This window comes from Suncus etruscus, chromosome 7, assembly GCF_024139225.1.
Source record: "Suncus etruscus isolate mSunEtr1 chromosome 7, mSunEtr1.pri.cur, whole genome shotgun sequence".
NCBI classification, from domain to species: Eukaryota; Metazoa; Chordata; class Mammalia; order Eulipotyphla; family Soricidae; genus Suncus; species Suncus etruscus.
Window position 1 is genome coordinate 9,813,519 of NC_064854.1, and position 17,684 is coordinate 9,831,202.

Sequence of the window (17,684 nt, forward strand, 5' to 3'; positions counted from 1 at the left end):
TCTTGGGGTTCTAGGGTCCCCTAGGGAAGGCCTGACTTTGGGAAGTTTCTGCTGGAGACTGGTGATAATTCCCCTTAGTTCTTTTCTGGCTTTTGTGGGTGGATAAGTGGATTCCGTGTCCCTCTGTGCTTTTAGGAGCTTTCACAGTCTGTTCTGCAAACCCTCCACCCCTGATCAGTCTGGTCCTGGATGCTTGTCCCCCCACATTTGCCATTTCACGTGGCCTGGGGATTTAGCCTCAATCAACTTGTTGAGGTAATGGTCTCCAGGGCCAGTGGTGAGCCTGACTGATCCCCTGGCCATTCTTTCTGGGTACACATTTGCCTAGCCTTGGTTGTCGCTGTCATAGGCCCCTTAGCCCCACATGGGAAAGTTCTGGAGATGGAGCATCCTGGGCCCTCTTCTCCACTTCCTGGTCCAATCCAGAGATGTAGAGGAGGGAAGGGGCTCGCTGGCTCCTGGCGATGGTAGGGAAAGTGAATCATAGGGAAGCCAGGGGCTGACCCTCCCTTCGAAAGGGACCTTTCAAGGACTGGAGCACATTGGTAGAGAATTTGCCTTGCACGCTGCCGACCTGGGATGGACCTGGGTTTGATCTCTGGCATCCCATATGGTCCCCCGAGCTTGCCAGGAGCAATTTTGGTTGCAGAGCCAGGAGTAATCCCTGAACGTTGCCGGGTGTGGCCCTCAAGCCCCCCAAAATGAAAACAACCAGAAAGGCACCTTTCAGTGCCTCTGTGGGTTTGCAGCTCTGGCCCCCAAAGGGTGGTGAGAGGGGAATCCTGTGTGAAATCCTACCAGATGGGTGTCCTTCATGTTCAGAGTCCAACATGGAGGAAAATGCAGAGATAGGTAAGCTGCCCAGTCAGGTATAAGCCACACTCAGCTGCCCAGTCAGGGGTATGCAAGCTTGATGGATGTGGTATGTGGACAGGGGGCCCCATGAGCCAAGCACAGGGGATTGCAAGAGAGATGTGATAAGAAAGGGTAGCTTTAGGTAGGGGCAGACCAGTGCATCAATAACTATGCTTATGGACACTACACAATGTTGTGTATGTAAATATTTTAGGGGATTACTATGTTACTCACCCTACCCTGATCGGTGATTGTTCCCTACCTTAGGATGTGACCTGGCATTCTGCCCCCACCCTAGGGTAGTAGCTGATTCTGCTTCCACCATTGGTTGGTATCTGATCCCACCATTGGGTGGTACCTGATTCTGGGGGATAAAAACAAGGGTCTGTGGAAGGCCGGGGCTTTTTTGCTGGATCTGAGGCTGAGTCTTTGGACTTCAGTCTTGTCCACCGAATAAAGCTAATATTTCCACAAGCCTGACTGTCTGCGAGCTGTTTACCCGCCGTTTCACCTCAGAACCGTCGGCTAGACAGGGTGACAGATGCGTGCTCCGAGCTGGAAGAGAAAGGTCTCATCCTCCATCCCTCCATCAGTCAACCTCTTCAGGGACTGACTTGCAACACACTATAGGCAAGGATTTTGTCTTGGACCGAAGTTGTAAACTAGCTGATCAGTGCACAGGGCTTCAGGGCTTCTTAGTGTTTCACAGCTTTGTTGGGGGGACCGGTTCTGGTTTACCGCCCTGCTGATGAACGTCTCTCTGTCGATGATGACAAGAAGTCCAAACTTGAATTCTCCACATACCCAGCCCCCCCCCAAGTTTCCACTAATGTGGTGGAGCCCTACAACTCCATTCTCACCACCCACACCACTCTGGAGCACTCTGATTGCGCCTTCCTGGTGGACATTGAGGCCATCTTTGACATATTGTTACCCCTCCCTAGGGCTAAATGCTAATCCTACCTGACGGTCAGACCAGCCTACATCTGGGAGGTTTCTATGGAAGGTAACAAAGGGGTTGTCTGAGAGTGTAAGGAGAGTCAGCAGGAGAGGCAGCAAGAGAAGCTTGAGGAGAAGGATGCAGGATGTAGAAAGCATAGACAGGATTAGTTGCAGGGCAGCTTAAGGGGGCTGCTTCAAAGGTTAGTTTAGAAGCCATGTAAGATACACACATGGTGGCTAGGGCCTTATTAATAAAGCTGCTCGTCTCCAGACTTCTACTGACTGCTTGTGGATCATTTATTCGTCGTTATCCTCAACCCTTAGACCCACCATGCCAAAGAAGCTGCAGGCACCGGGCAGGCCGAAAAAGGCCTCACCATCCATCCACCATCATCCACCACCATCGAGGACATTTTTTTTTTTTTTTTTTTTTTGGTTTTTGGGCCACACCCGGCGGTGCTCAGGGGTTACTCCTGGCTGTCTGCTCAGAAATAGCTCCTGGCAGGCACGGGGGACCATATGGGACACCGGGATTCGAACCAACCACCTTTGGTCCTGGATCGGCTGCTTGCAAGGCAAACACTGCTGTGCTATCTCTCCGGACCCGACATTTTTTTTTTATTTTTATTGTGGCCAAAGTAAGTTACAAATCTTTCACAATAATATATATATATATATATATATATATATATATATTGTTGTTGTTGTTGTTGTTGTTGTTGTTGTTTTTGGGTCACACTCAGCAGCGCTCAGGGGTTATTCCAGGCTCCACGCTCAGAAATTGCTCCTGGCAGGCTCAGGGGACCATATGGGATGCTGGGATTCGAACTAATGACCTTCTGCATGAAAGGCAAATGCCTTACCTCCATGCTATCTCTCCTGCCCCTCACAGTAATATTTAAGGTACATAGTGATAATGAATAAGAAGAATTCCCACCACCAGTATTGTCCTCCTTCTACCCCTTTTCCCAGCATGCATCCCACTTCTCCCTCCTTTACCCCCCAGAATGCTAGTGTAATTGGTCCCCACTTGTACAGCTTGTTGTAGATTGGGTATCAATTCTGTTGTCATTGATTTTGGATTTGGTGTTCAAGTCTGATTTTTTTTTTTTTTATTTTTGGGTCACACTCGGCAGCGCTCAGGGGTTCCTCCTAGCTCTACGCTCAGAAATTGCTCCTGGCAGGCTCAGGGGACCATATAGGATACCGGGATTCAACCACTGTCCTTCTGCATGCAAGGCAAATGCCTTACCTCCATGCTATGTCTCAGCCCCCCCCCCCCCGTTTTTTGTGTTTTTTTGGGAAGTCTGATCAATTTTTTATTTCCACTAAATGTTCATATGACTGTCTAGTCCTGGTACCGTCTATTTTTCCTCCTCAAATTATGAGGCCGAGCGAGATGATTTCAGTAATGTGGTTCTGTTGGAAGTATAAGAAATGAAAAGGGAGGGGCTGGAGACATAGTGTGGAGGTAGGGTATTTGCTTTGCATGCAGAAGGATCATGGTTCGAATCCTGGCAACCCATATGGTCTTCCAAGACTGCTAGGAGCGATTTATGAGCGTAGATCCAGGAGTAGCCCCGAGCGCTGCTGCTTTTGGGTGTGGCCCAAAAACAAAAACAAACAAACAAAAGAAATGAAAAGGGAAAAATATTAGAAGGAATTGTCTAGGTGTTATAAATATCAAACCAAAACCAAAACCAAAACCAAAACCAAACCAAAACAAAACATAACAAAACAAAAAATAGTCAGTAAAAAAACCCAAACCAGCAACTACTTAAAAAGGTTTGTGTTTTGGGGCCGGTGAGGTGGCGCTAGAGATAAGGTGTCTGCCTCGGTTCGATCCACTCACTCCTTAGCCAGGAGTAACCCCTGAGCATCAAACAGGTGTGGTCCAAAAAAACAAAAAAAGGTTTGTGTTTCTTTCTTTCTTCTTCTTCTTCTTCTTCTTCTTCTTCTTCTTCTTCTTCTTCTTCTTCTTCTTCTTCTTCTTCTTCTTCTTCTTCTTCTTCTTCTTCTTCTTCTTCTTCTTCTTCTTCTTCTTCTTCCTTCTTCTTCTTCTTCTTCTTCTTCTTCTTCTTCTTCTTCTTCTTCTTTCTTCTTCTCCTTCTCCTCCTTCTCCTTCTCCTTCTCCTTCTTCTCCTTCTCCTTCTCCTTCTCCTTCTCCTTCTCCTTCTCCTTCTTCTTCTTCTTCTTCTTCTTCTTCTTCTTCTTCTTCTTCTTCTTCTTCTTCTTCTTCTTCTTCTTCTTCTTAATTCTTCTTATTTCTTATTCTACATCTCCTTCTCATCCTACTCCTGCTCCTTCTCCTTCTTCTTATTCTTCTTCTTCTTCTTCTTCTTCTTCTTCTTCTTCTTCTTCTTCTTCTTCTTCTTCTTCTTCTTCTTCTTCTTCTTCTTCTTTTTCTTCTTCTTCTTCTTCTTCTTCTTCTTCTTCTTCTTCTTCTTCTTCTTCTTCTTCTTCTTCTTCTTCTTCTTCTTCTTCTTCTTCTCCTTCCTTTTCCTCCTCCTCCTCCTCCTCCCCCTCCTCCTCTTCTTCTTTTTTGCATAGGCACAGTAGGTATTGGGGAAATTGCAAAGGAAATTTTTTTGGCCTAAGAGATACAGGCTTTCTCCATCCTTGAAGTATACTGCCATGGAAACTACTCATACATAAATACTCATTTTCACATCTCAAAGTCTTTTTATGGTGCCAGAAAACTTTCTGCGCAGTTGTGGATGAGGACTCTTTTTAATTTAATTAATTCGACAACATATGTTGTAGAAACCTTGATACCTACAGTCGCCTGAACCGCCTAATTAATTTTATTAGTGTCCTCTATCACTGTTTCTCTCTGATTTAATGGGGCCCTGAATGTCGATCTGACAGAATTCCAGACCAACCTGGTGCCCTATCCCTGAATTCATTTCCCTCTGGCCACATATGCCCCTGTCATCTCTGCTGAGAAAACCTACCATGAACAGCTTTCTGTTGCAGAGATCACCAATGCATGCTTTGAGCCGGCCAACCAGATGGTGAAGTGCGACTCTCACCATGGTAAATACATCCCTTGTTGTCTCTTATACCGTGGTGATGTGGTCCCCAAAGATGTCAACGCTGCCATTGCCACCATCAAGACCAAGCGTAGCATCCAGTTTGTGGATTGGTGTCCCATTGGCTTCAAAGTTGGTATTAGTTACCAGCCTCCCACTATGGTTCCTGGTGGGGACCTGGACAAAGTACAGTGAGCTGTGTGCTTGCTGAGTAACACCACAGCCATTGCTGAGACCTGGGCTCACCAGAACCACAAGTTTGATCTGATATATGTCAAGCATGTCTTTGTTCACTGTAGGTGGGTGAGGGTGTGGAGGAGGGAGAGTTCTCTGAGTTTCATGAGGACATAGCTGCCCTTGAGGATTACAAAGGGACTGGAGAGATAGCATGGAGGTAAGGCATTTGCCTTCCATGCAGAAGGTCATTGGTTCAAATCCCAGCATCCTATTTGATCCCCCGAGCCTGCCAGGAGCGATTTCTGAGCATAGAGCCAGGAGGAACCCCTGAGTGCTGCCAGGTGTGACCCAAAAACCAAAAACAAAGAAAGAAAAAAAAAAAAAGAGGTTGGAGCAGATAGTGCTAATGGAGAGGATGAGGATGAAGAATATTAATTTGTTTTCCAATTTTACATTCCTGTTGTCTTGAAATTCTTTTGTCATCTACTGATTCTAACCATAATAAAATTATGGTTTTAAGTGAAACAAAATATGGGGGGTTGGGCCAGATTAATAGCACAGTGGTAGGGCATTTGCCTTGCATATGGCTGACCCAGGACAAACCTGGGTTTGATCCCTGGCGTCCCATATAATTCCCCAATCTAGGAGCGATTTCTGAGCGCAGAGCCAGGAGTAACCCCTGGGAGTCACCGGGTATGTCCCAAAAACCAAAAAAAAAAAAAAAAAATAAAGGGGGGCATGTTTAGGGCCTGGGAGAGGCTCTTCTCAGCAGGCTGAACCCATTGAACCTCTTCTGGGCCTGGGTTCAGCCTCTAGCACTCGCAGGGTCTCAAGCACCTCCAGGTATGGCCCTCAAATCTAGCAAACAGAAAAATAATTTTCTGCTAGTTGTTAATTGTTTTCTGGTTTTGGAGCCACACCTGTCTGTGCTCAGGGGTTACTCCTGGCTCTGCGCTCAGAAATTGCTCCTGGCAGGCTCGGGGGACCATATGGGATGCCAGAGATAGAACCCAGATCTCTCCCAGGTCAGCTGTGTGCAAGGCAAATGCCCTCCCGCTGTGCTATCACTCTGGTCCCTGAAGTCACGTCTGAGGCACCATCAGGGCTCAAACTGAAACTGGCTGTGTCCAAGGGACATGTCTTAGCCCTGTTCTCTCTCTCTCTCTCTCTCTCTCTCTCTCTCTCTCTCTCTCTCTCTCTCTCTCTCTCTCTCTCTCTCCTTCTCTCTTACCTTAATGAGCCAGATCCAGAAAAGAAAGCTTCAGAACTGGATCTGTGGTGATGGACACACATGTGTCACTTGTCTGGCATACACGAGCCCTGATATGATCCCTGGCACCATGACTCCTGAATGTATCAGGGGGTTGCTTTGGTGGCCTCTAGCACTGCTGGGCTTTCATGCTGGGCATCACTGAGCTGAGTGACCTCTACGAAACCTCTAAATACAGGTGAGAAGCAAGCCCAGATTCAGAGGTGCATACTTTGCCCACACAGAGCCCCAGTTTGATCCTGAGCATTGCATGCACCCCTAAGTGTCTCTAGGCACTGCAGATCCCCAAGAGCATCTTCTGGCCCCTGCATTAAGCCTCCTGGAATCACCTACAGAGGCTCCTGAGCACTGCTAGGGAGAGATGGATAAGACCAACAAGTGTGCTTCATTACATGGCCATAATGGGCTGACTCATTCGGCTCCTTTGCTGTGGGGCTGGATGTGCTCCAAGCCTATGGCCTTCATGCGCACTTATCTGGGGACTTTTGGCTGGGGTCACCCTCCTCCCCAGCAGGTCTGCCGTGCTGCCAGTCTCTGCCTCTGCACAGGCCCTACTGCGCCATGTGGCACGGTGCTCTCTGCCCTAGTCTGGCTGCTTGGGAGTCAGAGCCCAAGGCCAATCCCCTTCTCGGTATGCTCTTGAGGGGCCAAGTGCTGTGGTGAGCATCTCTCGCCAGGCGACAGAGCTGGCCCTGCACATCTGTCCTGTGAGCCTCCCCTCTTCTTGCCATGAACTGAACTGGGGCAGTGGGTGGCAGGAGGAAGGGCAGCTGTAGGTTGGTGGACAGGTACAGGGTAAGACCTGGCCAACCCAGATGGTCAGAGCAGCAAGGGTGCTGTTTGGCTTCCTCATGGTCAGCAATGGCCTTGGAGCTGGCGTGGGGTCCCCAGAGTTTGCTCCTGGGTATAGGTCTGTCCATGTCAGCTCTCAGGTTCACACATTTCTGTACATAGATGCATGTCTGTGTGGCCTAAGCCTGTCTGAGTATGAGCTAGAATGTTCATAAAGTGTTTACCTTGTTTGTGTGTGCTTGTATGTGCATCCTGTGTCCCTGAGTGTATGTGGACATGTCTGTGGACATGCCCCAGAGCTCTTCCCCCGTGTCCTTGAGTTGTTGCAGTGATGATGATGTCACTGCGAGTCCTAGGGACGGTTTGGGATGCAGAGCCCTGAGGGTCAACCAGCTTCCGATCCACCAGGTATCCTAGCTACGATGCTGTGGTATCCTAGCAACCAGGTCCTCATCCTGGGCAACATGCTGCTCTGCACGGGGTCTGGGCATGTGAGCAATATCTTTGGGAGTATGGCTTTATGATTATGGGATGAGGGGTGCTCCTGAGAGCTGCGTGGGGGCAGGGCACGGACTGTGGCGAGACCAGACCCAGATGTGGCCCCAAACCAAAAAAATAGATAGTCATAGTTATTTTGATTTGGGGGCTACAGGCAGTGTTGCTTTCTCAGGGCTGACTCCAGACTCGGTGCTCAGGCATTTTATTTTTTGGCCACACCCAGTGACCCTCAGGGGTTACTCCTGGCTATGTGCTCAGAAATGGCTCGTGGCTTGGGGGACCATATGGGATGCTGGGGCGTCAAACCACGGTCCATCCAAGGCTAGAGCAGGCAAGGTAAATAATTTACCGTTTGCACCACCTCTCTGGCCCCAAGGGCTGACTCCTGGCTCTGTGCTCTGGAATCACTCCTGGCTCTATGCTTGGGGCTGACTCTTGATTTCGTGCTCCAGGCTTATTCCTGGTAGAATTTGGGGCTTTTAGTGCTATGTGTAAGATAACTGAGTCCCAGCTGTTCTCCCCCTGGCTCTGGCACCTGACAGCTGTGTTCACACTCGAGCTTTCACACTCTTGCCAGGGACAGCAAGGTTTGATTGTGTTCAGCGGCCCACGCACTGCTCAGGGCAGAGCCCGATGCTGTCTGTACCGGAGATGCCACCACGTCCTAGCCTCTCCTGGAACCCACCTAAGTAAGGGTCTGCACTTCTCTGCTCTGTGTCTTTGAGGGTCTGGCCTGGTCCCGGCTGGAGTCTTGCACATTTGTGTGTGTGAGCCCATCTCTGTCCCTCATCTTGTGTGTGGCCGGCACTGGCGACGGTCCCCAGGCACTGCGGACTGGTTGCCCACTGCCAGCCTGGGCCTCATCTTCTGGCCTCCCTCTCTCTTAGGCTCCTCCCTTCTGGGGCGGCAGCTCCTCCCCCAACACCCCCCTGCTCTTCTGCTCGGTTCTGCGCAGCAGCATCGTGGCTGCTGCGGCTGGGCTGTGTCTGGTCCTTCAGTGCCTCCCAGGACTCAGTGCCACCGCCCCTTCCTCCCAGGAGAGCTGAGCCTGGGGGACGCTCCCTGCTGCTCTGACAGCTCCCCGCTGCTCTGACAGCTCCCAGCCAGAATTTGGGGGCTCTACGGAGCCTGCTCCTGAGGAAGTCGCCAAGGTAAGGTGAAAGCCATGAGGCTGGGTGTGGGGTGGCGTGCCGGAGGCTTGGGGGCCCCCTTGCTTCCTTGCTTTGGACATTTGTGGGGACCTTGGCACCTTTCTGCTGCCCGTGCATGGACGCATGTGCGGGCGCTGATGTGTGTCGCAGACCCCTCACCTGTGAGCACACGGGACTAGGGTGGATGTGTGGTCAGGAGTGTGGCTGCTTATATGTGCTGTGTGGGATGCTGTAGGTAGATGTCCCTGTGCTGGGTCTGGGTCCCTCACTGAAAAGGCGCCTGCTGACATCCACGTGTGTCCCCACGTGCAAACTTGCTCCTGTATGTTCCATGTCCATGTTTTTGTGCCTACGTCCACATGGCTACGTACAGGCGTGCCTGTATGTATACCCATGCTCACGTGCAACCTACCCACTAATGCAGCCGTGTACACCTCCCCTTGTACACGTGTGCCTGTGTCTACACGTGTGTGCCTGTGTCTCTGCCTTGCTCAGTCCCCTGTGCTGTGTCCACAGGCCCAGAGGCTCAAGGATGGAGCCCCTCTTCCCCGCCCCCTTCTGGGAGGCTCTCTACAGCAGCCACCTGCAGGCCAACCTGTCCCTTCCGGGCTACAACCACAGCATGCTGGGCCCAGCGCTGCTGCTTAATGACACCCGAGACAGCGCCTTTCTGCCCCTGGGTCTCAAGGTCACCATCGTGGGGCTCTACCTGGCCGTGTGTGTAGGGGGCCTGCTGGGGAACTGTCTCGTCATGTACGTCATCCTCAGGTAAGCTGGGACCCTGCCCCTGGGCCCCAGGCCTGCCCTGCCTGCCCCTTGCTTGTAGCCAGTCTGAGATCTGGAGGCTCCTCTAGAGAGCAGGGACAGTGACCTCCTCAAAGTGGGTCTGAACCTGGGATTGAGTTCCTGGAGCTTTTTGGCTGCCTCTCCTGGCTCGGCCTGCGGTGCCCGCTTGGGCATCTTAGTTCCGGTGGATGCGGAGGCACACAGGGCAGAAGGAGGAGCTACTGGCACCCGACTAGAGGTGGAATGCAGGCCAGGGAGGGGCCAGGGAGAAGACTGGTGGAGGAGGACAGACACCAGCAAAGTGGACGGTGGACTGGCCTGTGTCTGCCGTGAGAGAGGGCAGAGAGAAGGCCTGGGGGCCTGGGAAGGTCTCGGTGAGTCCAGCTGAGTTAGGAGCCTCTGAAAGAACTGGGGGGGGGGCAGGAGCAGTGGGGGTCAGAAATGGGCAGAAGGCCCTCAGACAGGGACAGGCGGTTAGGGTCTCTGGGGCTTTGTTGATGAGGCCCTGCAGGCAGGATCGGGCTCCCGTCCTCCTTCCTGCCATCTCTGCTGTAAATCTGGAAATTGCCCTTGATGTAGGGACAGCAGTTGACCCTCCGCCCTTCTGCATCATCCGTCCAGGCTGTCAGAAGCCTTGCACGAATCTTTCTGAGTGCAGGTCTCTCGTGGTGCTCTGGCTGTGAAACTCAAGTGCTACTAGAGGAAATCTTTTACGACATAAAACATCACAATGAGAGTGAAAAAAATAAAAACTTCTCTAAAGAAAATTCAGTCTTTTTTTTTTTTTTTTGGTCACACCCAGAGGTGCTCAGGGATCATTTCTGACTCTGCACTCAGGAATTACTCCTGGCAGTGCTCAGAGGACCATGAGAGATGCTAGATAAGGCATGTTCAAGGCAGACACTCTTCTCTCTGAATTAGCTCTCCAGCCCCCCAAATCAAGCTTTTTTTTTTTTTTTGAGCCACACCCAGCAGTGGTACTCAGGGGTTACTCCTGGCTCTGTGCTCAGAAATCACCCTTGGCAGGCTCGGGGGACCATATGGGATGCCGGGATTCGAACCACCATCCATCCTGGGTCAGCTGCATGCAAGGCAAACACCCTAATATCTCTTCGGTCCCCAAGTCAAGCTTTTTAGAAAGAGTAGCTCCTTTCCCTCCATCACTCCACAGGAGTTCCATCATAACCACCATTTCAACCATCACCTCAACCTTTCATGTAGTTGGAAATGAAAAATATTAACCCCATCCTCAGTTTTCCTAGTAGCCTCACAACTTCATGAGGACAATCAAACCCCTCAATTCTAACCTTGTCACCTTTGCCATCATTTCCTGCCCTGATTATTGGGCAACAGTGTTGGCTAGGAACACCATGAGGCCTTTTTTCCCCTTTGGCGGTGTCTGGGACACATCCAGGTCCTCACAGCTGTCCCTGCAAATGCTTGACTGTGAGCTCCCTCCCACCCTAGGGAGGAACTTCTGCTCCTGGTTTGTGGGGAGCTCTGGCAGCTGTGTGGTCAGTGCCGAGGGATGTGGGGAGACGTGAAGGAGGAAGACGGCTTCTTTCTTGCATAGCTCCCGCTTTCTCTCCTCTGCTGAAAGGCTCCACAAGCCCATTGTCCCCAAGGAGACTGGGCTGTGGGCTGGGCACTCGCACATATGCACAAACACGCACACACATGTACAATGCAATACATAAACATGTACAAGTATGCACATACACGCAGGTAGGAATCTAGGGGTCACTCAGCCTTTACCCAGTCTCTATGTCCTTCACTGGTCCAGGAGCCTGAATTCTCACAAGGGCTCTGAGCAGTGCCTGAGGGAGCCACAAAGGCCCAGCCCTGGGCTGCCCGAGCAGCTGAGGACCCTTCAGAAGTCCCCCTCTCTGGCCCTCTGCAGACACACCAAGATGAAGACAGCCACCAACATCTACATATTCAACCTGGCCCTGGCAGACACCTTGGTACTGTTGACCCTGCCCTTCCAGGGAGCAGACGTCCTCCTGGGTTTCTGGCCTTTTGGGAACATCCTGTGCAAGGTGGTCATTGCCATTGACTACTACAACATGTTTACCAGCACCCTCACGCTCACCGCAATGAGTGTGGACCGCTATGTGGCCATCTGCCATCCCATCCGTGCACTTGACATGCGCACATCGAGCAAGGCTCAGGCCGTCAACGTGGCCATCTGGGCCCTGGCCTCTCTCGTTGGCATCCCGGTGGCTGTCATGGGTTCGGCACAGATGGAGGATGAAGGTCAGTGGCGGCGCTCCTCCCTGGTTCCCTGCTCCATGCCCCCCCTCAGTGCCCCAATGCCCTCTCCCCTTCCTGCTCTGACCCCAGTTCCTTGCTCCTAGTTTTCCTGTGCCCTGCCCTGCCCCGTGTCTGCTTTCCCACCCCTGTTCTTTTTTGTGTGTGTGTGTGTGTGTGTGTGTGGTTTTTGGGTCACACCCGGCAGTGCTCAGGGGTTACTCCTGGCTCCATGCTCAGAAATTGCTCCTGGCAGGCACGGGGGACCATATGGGACGCCGGGATTCAAACTGATGACCTTCTGCATGAAAGGCAAAATGCCTTACCTCCATGCTATCTCTCCGGCCCCTCTTTTTTTTGTTGTTGTTCTTGTTGTTTTGGGGCCACACCTGGTGACGTTCAGGGGTTATTCCTGGCTATGAGCTCAGAAATCGCCCCTGGCTTGGGGGACCATATGAGACATGGGAGGATCAAACCATGGTCTGTCCTAGGCTAGCGCAAGCAACGTAGATGCCTTACTGCTTGCGCCACCGTTCCGCACCCCCCCCCCCACTCCTGTTCTGACCTCAGCTGTCTCCCCGCAGAGATCGAGTGCCTGGTGGAGATCCCAACTCCACAGGACTACTGGGGACCCGTGTTCGCCATCTGCATCTTCCTCTTCTCCTTCGTTATCCCGGTGCTCATCATCTCCGTCTGCTATAGTCTCATGATCAGGCGTCTACGTGGAGTGCGGCTGCTGTCAGGCTCCAGGGAGAAGGACCAGAACCTTCGACGCATCACGCGACTGGTGTTGGTGGTGGTGGCCGTGTTTGTGGGCTGCTGGACTCCTGTCCAGGTCTTTGTGCTGGTGCAGGGACTTGGTGTACAGCCAGACAGCGAGGCTGCGGTGGCAGCCCTGTGCTTCTGCACCGCCCTCGGCTATGTCAACAGCTGCCTCAACCCCATCCTCTATGCCTTCCTGGACGAGAACTTCAAGGCCTGCTTCCGCAAGTTCTGCTGTGCCTCTGCCCTGCGCAGGGAGGCCCCGGTGTCGGGCTGTGTGCGCAGCATCGCCAAGGATGTGGGCCTTGGCTGCAAGACGTCAGAGACGGTGCCACGGCCTGCATGACTAGGCGTGGGCCTGCCCTTGGTGCCTGTCAGCCCGCAGAGCCCGTCCACACCCAACACGGAACTCACGCAGGTTACTGCCCTCTAGGCTGAGAACTCTATGTTTGGGGACTTAGCACAGGCCAGAGTTCTATACCTGCCCCTGTGGCGTGTCTCTGGAGCCTCCCGGACTCCAAGATGTCTATGGCAGGCAAGTGTGTTTGGGACACTATATCCTGATGTCATGCTGCTTTCCATGCCTCATGCATCTGCATGGGTCTCTGCACATCTGAGCAGCTGTGTGTCTGACACCCAGGGTGACCAGCCTTGGAGGGGACTCTGCTCTGGTCACTCGTCTGCATATACCCTTCCCTGCAGATGAGGCCTTCTCTCAGGCAGGGCTGATTACCACAAGAGCCCATGTCCCAGGTTTCATGGCGGGGTCCCAGGAAGGTGGACCTGCCCATGTCCGTGCCATTCTCAGTTTCATGGCTGGCACCGGTGCTTGTATGGACCTGGAAGGCATGTTTGTAAGGGCAGATCTATCTGTGTTTGCAGTGACAGAGCCCTGATGGCTGATAGGCCCCCAAGTCTGTATGGGGGTTCGAGCTTCCGGCTACCTGAACTCACCACCCTAACAGTGCCATACAGGCTCAGTAGGTGTACGGGCGTTTCAGGACGAGGGAGGCCGGCCTGGCTGCACCGAGCCAGCTTAAGAGGACTCGGTTGTGGACACCCAGGAGTCATGGACACTTTAACTGTGGACATTTACCCTTTGTGGATATTCAAAGGGTGATGGACACCCTTGGGGGGCCTTGGACACCCCCAGAACTGTAGATATTAGTGGGTATGGATGCCCTGCGACTGGATGCCCCGGAATTATGGCCACTCGGGGCCATGGCCACTGGGGCCATACTCTTCCCTGTCACAGGTGGGCTTCACAATCCCCTTAAACATGCAGACCCCATGTCTGTGTGCAGATGGGCAGCCGTCCCTGCCGAGGGGACAATCATAGCAGGGGCACGTTAGTGCGTCTGCAAAGTGTAACTATGAAGCATGTTGGCCTTCTTGTTCTTGTATGTCATGTGGAATTCCTGCATGCTCCCCCCTGCCACCATCTTGGGGCACTTGAAAGGCCAAATAAATCTGCTCTGACTAGGCTCCTATCATCTCTGGGGCTTCTCTGAGGCTGGAGAAATGGGTGCAGAGCCCTCCTGTGGCTCTGTCCTTGGTAAAGTGCTTGAGGATGGAGCCACTCCCACCCTCTGCACAGCGACAGCTCTGAACTCTCTTCAGCGAAGGAAGGTTCTTAGAGAAATGGGGGCCAAGCTCCTGATGCTGCTGCATGCTCCCGGGATACCAACAGACAACAAGAACCCAGTTTCCTCAGCCTCGTGCCTCTTGGCCCATTTCTCTTTCCCCGAGGGGTTACTCCTGGCTCTGTGCTCAGAAATTGCTCCTGGCAGGTTGGGGGGGGGGTGGATACATGGGATGCTTGGGATTGAACCCAGGTTCATCCTGGGTCGACCGCATGCAAGGCGAAGGCCCTACCGCTGTGCTATCTCTCCTGCCCCAGACATGGGATGTTTTAAACGTGGGTCTTCAGAGTGCATATGGCATAGTATAGGCAGAGGTGCGAGGTATGGGCTTAGACGACAGGTTTGGAAGGCAACAGAGGTGGTAATACAGATGCTGGGGACAGATGCCATTGATAGACACAGGGTCAGACATTACAGACAGACACAGATATTAGGACAGACACAGACACAGGAACTGGCAATGCCACTGCACAGGTAAGCACAGGAACCAGCGCCGACTCAGAAGCACAACTGTGACATGTCCTCTCTCAGGTTTAATGACAGGGGCCGCGCAACAGGAGCTGTGGGAAGGGCCACTGTGACTGTGAGCGTTCAGAAAGCGACGGGGTGCTGTGGTGCCCAGGGGGAGGAACCAGGCTGTCCTGGGATGTTGCAGGCATGTCTCAGCTGCGCACTGGTCCCCTTCCTGGTCCCTGTCCCTGTCTGCAGCTCCCATCCCTCCTGCACTCATGCCCTTCTGTCCCTCCATCTCCCTCCAGCCAGCCAGCTTCTTCCTGCACCTTTGGCGTTCCTTGGGCTTCGGCTTCTCTGTGCCTCAGTTTCCTAAGGGGGCGACTGAGTCTTCCTGGGAGGCCTGGAGAGGTGGCTGTGAGGAGATGCCTGCTATTTGTTCCTATGTTGGGGTGCTTTGGCCTGAGGCTGGCTGGCTCTGTGCCCTTCCCTGGGACCCCAGTGCAGAGGCCAGGGACTATTCTATCTCCTGAGGAGCGAAGGTGGGTGGCCAGTGTCCTTCCTGCTGTGCTCCCTTGTTCCCTCTTCCTTCTGTACTATGGCAAATACTGGACCCCTCTTCTACCCTCCCCTCTCCACTCCTTCCCCACCCTCCCCTCCCCTCCTTTTCTTCCCCATCCCTTCCTTTTCTTATCTTCCTCCCCTCCCTTTCCCTCTCCCTTTTCCTATCTTCTTTCCCCTCTCCCCCTCCTTTCCCCCTCCCCACTCACTCCCCCCTCCCAGTCTGCCCTACCTTTCATCTCCCGCAGGAGCAAATGTATGTTCACACACCGCAGAGGTGTGACTGCCGAGGGGACAAGATGCAACAGGACAGCTTGTTCTCTGAAAGCTTGGGGGCCTGTGCGCCGTCCTCAGCCCATTTAGCACTGCCAGGAACAGTTCCAGTTCCTCACACTCCCGGGGGCTGTGTGAGGGTCCTTCCTTCTCCCAGCTGAGAAGTGGCCTCAGTGAGCCTGTCCTTTTCAGCGGTGCAGGAGGCGAGTGGGGGCACCCTGAGTGCCTGGTGCATGCAGTGAGTGCTGTCCTCAGGGTCACATCATTTTTTTTTGGGGGGGAGTCATATCCAACAGTGCTCAGGGGTTACTCCTGGCTCTGAGCTCAGAAATCGCTCTTGGCAGGCTCAGGGGACCATATGGGATGCTGGGGGCCAAATCTGGCTTTCTTCCTGGGTCTGCCATGAGCAAGACAAATGCTCTACTGCTGTGCTTTCACTCTGGCCCCTCATTATGGGGCAGCAGGAGTGGATAGGGTCGGGGATGCCAGAAACACGGTCCAACTTTCCTCACCTTGGGGGTTAGGCTGTAGCAGCAGTTTCCCTCTGAGGCCAGTAGACCTGTCCCCACGGCCCTGGCTGAATCCCCGTGTCTGAGGTCAGCAGGCCCATCCCTATCCCTGGAGGGGTCACTGTGGTCCTGGTGACCTTTGCAGCCCACAGTCCCCCTAGCAGGGATGCAGGTAGGTGTGTGGCCAATACCTCCAGCCTGGGGAGCACACGGGTCACCCCTGCACTTGCTTATGGGCCTTGGCAGTGACTCTTGCCTCCATGACCTGGCCTTGCCCTGCCCTTGCTCCTTACTGTCCTCCCTCATCCTTCCTGACCTGTCCTCCCTCAGCCTTTTCTTTTTTTTTGGCCACCCTCGGTGATGCTCAGGGGTTACTCCTGACTATGGGCTCAGAAATCGCTCCTGGCTTGGGGGAACCATATGGGACTCCAGGGATCGAACCCCGGTCTGTCCTGGATTGACAGCGTGCAAAGCAAATGCCCTACCTGTGCACCACTGCTCCAGCCCCTCCCTCAGCCTTTTTTTTTTTTTTTGGCCACCCTCGGTGATGCTCAGGGGTTACTCCTGACTATGGGCTCAGAAATCGCTCCTGGCTTGGGGGAACCATATGGGACTCCAGGGATTGAACCCCGGTCTGTCCTGGATTGACAGCGTGCAAAGCAAATGCCCTACCTGCGCACCACTGCTCCAGCCCCTCCCTCAGCTTTTTTTTTTTTTTAACTGAAGATCATGCTCTAGGCTGCTAAGGAAGGCTGCTCTGTGCCTGGTCCATCTGTCTATCTGGGAACCAAATGTCCTCTATTCTGGGGCCCTCCGCTGATTGGTCAGAGGAGCACTGGGCCAGGTTCCCCTGGGGCACCTGGGAGGACCATGCCCAGGGTTAACCCATGCCCTCTCCTGGGGATGGAACCTGAGGGGGACAGAAGCTCCCTGCATGCATGCCTCAACAGGAAAGCACTCAAGCCCGGTGACACTTGAACGTGATACAGAAGTGCTTGCGGAAACGGCTGTCCAGGAAGGCATAGAGAAAAGGGTTGAGACAGGAGCTAGCATAGCTGAGGCTGGTGATGGCATAGGAGATGCCCACCACCAGCGGCGTCGGGGGAAGGTCCATGGTCAGAGCCAGCACAGAAGCCAGGTGGAAAGGGGTCCAGCAGAGAAAACCCCCAGCCAGCACAGCCAAGACCAGAATGGTGACCCTTCTCCGGGCCTTGCCCAGGGCCTTGGCCCCAGAATGGAGGCGCAGGGCTCGCAGGCGACGCAGGAGGTCGGCATAGAGGATGAAGAGGGTGCACATGGGCAGAGCAAAACCTAGGAGCAGCGTGTACACGCGGCTGGCTTGGAGCCAGGCCTGCTCAGGCTGTGGAAAGCTCAGCCCACAGCTTCTGACCTGTAGCTCGTTGCTGTAGACGCCTGCGAAAGCGAAGAAGGGCAAGACCATGGCTGTGACTCCCAGCCAGATGCCCAAGCTGATGAGCCTGGCCACCCGCAGGGTACGCCAGGGCGTGCGGCGAGAGCGTACCGTGGCCAGCACCACCAGGTAGCGGTCCACGCTCATGGCAGCCAGAAAGTAGGCGCTGGAGAAGAGATTATAGTGATCCGAGGCCAGCACCAGCTTGCACAGCAGCTCCCCAAAAGGCCAGCGCTGCAGCAGGAGCTCTGCGATGTTTACGGGCAGCACCAGTGTGAAGAGGCTGTCTGCGACGGCCAGGTTCAGCACGAACACGTTGGTC

The 17,684-nt window shown here is 53.4% G+C and overlaps 1 protein-coding gene and 1 pseudogene across 2 annotated transcripts; both read left to right on the top strand.

Annotated features, from left to right (window-relative positions):
- The first annotated feature begins 830 nt into the window (after positions 1-830).
- LOC126013897 (tubulin alpha-8 chain-like) lies at positions 831-8,612 on the top strand (annotated as a pseudogene).
- On the top strand, positions 8,519-14,000 carry OPRL1 (opioid related nociceptin receptor 1). Of its 2 annotated transcripts, none has more exons than XM_049777471.1 (4): positions 8,519-8,717; positions 9,234-9,485; positions 11,287-11,759; positions 12,338-14,000. In XM_049777471.1, exons 2-4 carry the CDS (start codon positions 9,250-9,252, stop codon positions 12,859-12,861), a joined length of 1,233 nt encoding a protein of 410 aa, XP_049633428.1. In that variant the 5' UTR covers positions 8,519-8,717; positions 9,234-9,249; the 3' UTR covers positions 12,862-14,000. The 2 variants fall into 2 exon arrangements, with proteins under 2 accessions (XP_049633428.1, XP_049633429.1); XM_049777472.1 differs by having other exon boundaries at positions 11,404-11,759.
- Positions 14,001-17,684: the final 3,684 nt, after the last annotated feature.